The sequence below is a fragment of the Atta colombica genome, unplaced genomic scaffold, assembly GCF_001594045.1.
Source record: "Atta colombica isolate Treedump-2 unplaced genomic scaffold, Acol1.0 scaffold1, whole genome shotgun sequence".
NCBI classification, from domain to species: domain Eukaryota; kingdom Metazoa; phylum Arthropoda; class Insecta; order Hymenoptera; family Formicidae; genus Atta; species Atta colombica.
This window is the reverse complement of record NW_017259183.1, coordinates 1,517,138-1,522,835: the sequence shown is the minus strand read 5'-3', so window position 1 is coordinate 1,522,835 and position 5,698 is coordinate 1,517,138. Positions and strand designations below refer to the sequence as shown.

At 32.7% G+C, this 5,698-nt stretch overlaps 1 protein-coding gene across 1 annotated transcript in view; it reads right to left on the bottom strand.

The window, feature by feature from the left end:
- Positions 1 to 703: 703 nt before the first annotated feature.
- LOC108693862 (nephrin-like) overlaps positions 704 to 5,698 on the bottom strand; it is a 54,378-nt gene continuing 49,383 nt past the window's right edge. Inside the window, exons 12-15 of the mRNA XM_018203035.1 lie at positions 4,034 to 4,315; positions 2,282 to 2,376; positions 1,649 to 1,921; positions 704 to 808 (exon numbers count right to left, since the gene is read on the bottom strand). Coding sequence (XP_018058524.1) covers positions 731 to 808; positions 1,649 to 1,921; positions 2,282 to 2,376; positions 4,034 to 4,315 — 728 coding nt within the window. The 3' untranslated portion in view covers positions 704 to 730. The remainder of the gene's footprint in view (positions 809 to 1,648; positions 1,922 to 2,281; positions 2,377 to 4,033; positions 4,316 to 5,698) is intronic.

The window sequence follows — 5,698 nt, the reverse complement described above, 5'->3', positions numbered from 1 at the left end:
AAATCTTTGAAAATAGACTCTATAAATTAAATTTAAAGAAAGGATGAAAAAGAGAATTAATATAATTTTTTCCCAGAGACTGCTCTAAAATTTTCAGTTTTTTAAAATGGATTTTGAGTCGCCTTTTTCTCTGCGAAAAATCAAATAAAAAATATTCATGGATATTGTAGGTATGAATTAATAAAAATTGCATAGGAACTCACCGTTTTTCGCGTCATTATGACGAACAACGGTGCTTTTTTTTTTTACGCGTAATTATTGCCAACTTTTCGATAATATTCATCGTATAATGAATTCTTAATCGGTCAATGGAACGCCTCTGCTCCAAGATCAAAATAGTGCGTTCGCCCCACCTCAAATTTTACGGACGGCTGAAAAACAGTTCAATCCTTTCCCCGACTCCAACCAACCACTATCACAAATCATTCGGTAAAGCGCATAATCTATATGTGTGTGTGTATATATATAATATATATATATATATATATATACTCCGCGCGATTTCATTAATTACTTTCATCGTCGAACGAATCCTCTATTTATAACACTCGTAGTAAAGGTCTAACAATTTCTACTAGTGAAGGGCTGCGGCGCCTTCTTCGAAGAACTTCTCACTTAACACGTACATGGATCGATGTGTACTTTTATTTTCTTTTTCTTTCCAAGAGGGAAGGGAAAACATTAAGAGACGTTTAGGTGCGAAATGGAATTACGATGCAGCTTGTTGGAATCATGTCGTTGGCGCATTCGAGGAAGGCGGTGTGTCGGTGCGCCAAATTGAGCTACTTGAATGGCTGATCGTAGTGATCTAGAAGAGATACAGATCGTAATTAAAGACTAGTTATTTCCAGTTAGTTAGAATAATATTGCGATAATATCGCTTTTCTCGACTATGATGAATCCATTGTAATTTATTGTTTGCTGCATAGATAAATTATGCCAATTTTGTCATAATTTTGCATTAACTGTCAAATGTTTTCTGTACAATACCCTTTCTTGAATTCTACAATTACAAAAATTATAATTTTACAAAGTTACGTAGTTCTTATTTCACTTTTGCCACCGTTCCAAAGTGATTTTTTTAATTCTGTCAAAAAATATATATACTATGTGCTGAAATATGTATATAGATTTACAATATTTTGTATTTAAATTAATTCTCTCTGTTATACAGGGTGTATCTGAAATAACGCCCACTAATCATATAGTGCTATTCTTAATAAAAAAACTGAGTCAAAAAGTCCTCTAATATTTTACAATTTTCGCAATATTTTTTTTTAGTTATCTAATGAGCAAAATGTCTACAATCAACAAATAATTTTAAGATATCTTTGAGAATTCTTTAAGAAATTAAAAATATTTCACAAAAAACATTGAAAGATATTTTAAAATTGTCTTATACATCGATTTTATCCATTTACTCAGCAATTTTTAGAAATTCATGTCTCGTTAACTATTATAAAAATTGCAAAATGGTAGAAGACTTTTCAATTTAATTTTTTATTAGAAATAGCACTGTATGATTAATGGACGCTATTTCAGATACACCCTGTATATAATTTTTTCTTCACCATTTTAGAAACTTAATAAAATAATAAACTGTAGAGGCTCTAACAAAACAGTTCGTTCATTTTTACAAGCCTATTACCTTATTGTCGTGTCCGATCAATGGTGTCTCCGCCGTAGTTTCGTCGCTGGAACGATTCATGTACGGATGTGGCGGTGGCACGTAAATCGGTTTAGAATGACTGGCGACTTGCGCGTAAATCGTCGGCTCCTGGATCGGCTGTCTGCGCGTCAAAGTCGACATAGGCAGCATCTGGGGCCGTTGGATGCTGGAGATTTGCACGGGCTGGTAGCAATTTGGAGGTATTCGTCGGTTTCCCCTTAGTGCTAATTCGACGTATGTTAACTCGGATCCCTGTTAAGAACAATATTATTCCCAGAATTTAAACAACATGATTTGATCGATTAAGAATTCAGTTCAGATGTTCAATATCGGATTACATATATTTTTAAAATAAAAACCGATTAGTTGATTTATTGTAGTGAAGAAAGTGAAGTCATAATGAAAGTTATTTAAATATAAGTTTTTTTTTTTTTTTTTTTTAATTAAAGTGCGAAGTATTATATTAAGCTCTGTATTTACTTTAAAATATAACTATGATCAATGTGTTTTTATAAGAGGATTACATACACATAATTAGAAATTAATTGTGACTTCGGACTTAGATGTTAAATGTATTATTATTCTAGATACATAATTACAAATTGTACTTACGTTGTTTGTTGTTGCGAAGGTATTCACTTCCGGGCGTTGCTGCTGCAGTACATATCGTGGTGATGTACTTTTGCATAATTCCGCATATGAATTCTCTATAATACAATAAAGTACAGGGATTAGTGCCCTTGTTATGCCCTTACATTTATTATTATTAAAATTATACAGTTTATATGTTACAACTGATTATAAATTAATATTGCAATTTCTTGTTATACTTGATTATGAATTGATATTGCAATTTCTCTCTCTCTCTCTCTCTCTCTCTCTCTCTCTCTCTCTTGTTGCAACTGATTATGACTTGATATTGCAACTTCTTGTTATAACTGATTATGAATTGACATTACAATTTTCTTGTTTTAAGGAACATTTATCCAAGAATTTTTACGCACACACAACTTAACTTCCATACATAAAATCAAAAGTTTTTTTTAGAAAGCATCTATTTATTATCTGCGTAAATTTATATCACTAAAAAATGAAAAAATTAAGACAGATATTTAATTTTAAATTATAATTAACATCAGTTTATCTTCAAAATACATGGAAAAAATATTTTGTGGAAATAACTTTCAATGACGATTGAATTATGAAGTACCGATTAATTTTTTTGTTTAAATATTTGAGTAAGTTATCAATAATTATGAAAGTATAAAATTAATTAAAGCAAAAAAGCTTATTTTGCTACAAATACTTTTTATCAATTAAACAAAAAAAGCGGCACTTACGGTCAAAGTTAGATGTTGGAATAATACATCTACATATTTGTACTTTAAATATATTTTAGGAAGATCAATCTGACTATCATATAGGAATAAATCAGTGTAAATCTGAATGAATATGGCATCCCCACGAAATTGTACTTTTAGTTTTCAATTTTTTCAAAAAAATAAAAATCCAAATTTTAATGTTAAACTATAGAAATTAAAGCCTTAAACGGTCTAGTTAGATGTTAAATGCTATGATTCTTGTGAATTTATATACTACGTATGTAGAAACGCGCGCCGAAATGATTTTGCAATTTCTTGTTATATTATGAATTGATATTACAATTTCTCTCTCTCTCTCTCTTTCTCTCTCTCTTGTTGCAACTGATTACGAGCATTTAAGATCCAGCTAAACCGATTAAGGTTTTGATTTCTATGGTTTGTATTATCACACATATATACGGTTCTAATAATAATATATTATGATTAAAATAATATATTATATTGTTTAATGTTAAACCTTTCTAAAGTTGTTGGAACATTTGGTTTATGCATTACGAATTTATGGAAATGGTCAAAAACACATTTTTAGGGATCAAAAACACATTTTCGACACTTCTTCTTTCTTGGAAATTTTACATGAGAAATAATTTTTGAGATCATATTCGTATTCAGCGCATTTTATTTACTAAAGAACAATCTTTCATGATAAAAAAACAAAAATCTTGTAAAGTGAAAAACATGTAAAGTATATAATAATATAACAGAAAAATGTAAAATTATATAATTGATTTCATTAAACTGTGAGCAGTAGATTTTAAAAATGAAGAAAAAAAATGTGAGAAGTATACTCTCCACTGCTTCTCAAAGGGATAATTTAGCTAATCTCTAAGTAAAACATTTTAGCGATTAATAACGATAATAATAACTAACAGTGAGAATGATTTATTTTATACTGGGTGCGCGCATTTATCACGACCCAATCACTGGATAAATCAGATAGAGGAACATGCTGCGAAGCGGAGTGACAGGTACTCTTGCCTACCGTTTGCATGTGGTATTATATCGGGATTCTTCTCGAAGCTCTCGATGCTATCGGTACTGAGGGGCAAGGTCGACGATTTGTCAAGCGGAGACGAGGCGCCGGTTCCCGACGCCGCCAGGTTCGCCATGCCGCCGTCGTCATGAGAGTCCTCCTGAGATCGAGGTCGATAGCGAAGCTTGACGGCCAGCACGATCACGAAGATTACCAGAAGCAATCCCGCTGTGGCTCCCACCACGGCACCCAATAGCGGACCCGACAGCGACAGCATAACTGGCGTGAGGGCTGCAAATTGTGTCCAATTGTTTCGGGGCGAATACGAAGAAAGGGGGAGGACAATAGCGGAGAGTGTTCAAATTTCGAAGGAAAGTAAAATAGTTGCAATAATGTGCTCCGTTAAACTTTACAATAATTAGAAATGTTTCTATTGTCATTCGACCAAAACGCAGGAAACATTATAATAATCAGTTCGTTAAATATATCTTTTTCCTTAATAAATGAATTTTTATAGAAAATGTTCCATTTAAATTTTTAAATTAAATATTTAAGGATTAAGGATATTTTTATATTTATGTCGAAGGCTGCAAATGATCTATTCATTCTTTAAATACAAGGAACAGCGTTGCCGTTTCGCGTCTTATCGGATATCGAAAACAAATCCTTATCTTGCATATTTTTAAGAGAAATGTGTTAACAAAAGATCGCGGATGAAAAATGCATGAAATACAATAAAAGGAACTGCTTTGCTACGTCGCGATTTCCTCGCAAATGTCGATTCGATTATGGATAAAGCATTTTCGATATGAAAGCGGCTTTACCGTCTCTTTTGTATGGTATGTAATCCTTATGGAGAAAACTCCGAGTTTTTGTTTACAGTTCGAATACTTTTATCGTGACTGACCGAATGAAGACAATCGCGTTGCCAGATTTACAAAGAATCAAGTGTGCGAGTTTGATGTTTCCACAAAAAATTTGTCAAGTTTTTTTCATGTAATTTTTTTCCATGTAATGTGTTTTTTTCTCGCTGTCGATAATTATTAAAATAATTTTGCTCACGATAATTAATAACAACCGTTGATTTTTTGTACAATTTTTTTATTACATCCGCTAGGAAAAAATATGTTGCGACATGAGCTCATAAAAAAAAAGAAGGGAAAAAATATGCGCGTCTCGCGTGTCAGAAATATTTATAAATGAGTGTCGTGCATAAATTTATATATGCAAATTATGACAGATTATGATGATCGCGTGAAGTAATGTATGCATTCGTCACACTTTCTCATAATATGAGGAGCGTTACTCGATAAAGAGAGAAGCTCGAGGATTACTTGAGAAAGATAACACTCTTTGATGAAGACATGAGCGACGATAGAGTGAAATGCATCCATGTTTTTGACTCTGAATATCTTACGGATACTCTATCTTTTTGTGTGATTAAAGTCCGTGAAAAGTATATCTCACAACATAAATCTAACTCGGAAGCAGGAACACTATGCCGCAAACATAGCATCCTGTACGCTTCTGATACGTTGAAAGTATATATATATATATATATGTACGCGATAGGTGTGTGTGTGTGTGTGTGTGTGTGTGTGTGTGTGTGTGTGTGTGTGTGTGTGTGTGCGTGCGTGCGTGCGTGCGTGCGTGCGCGCTTGCGTGCGTGCGTGC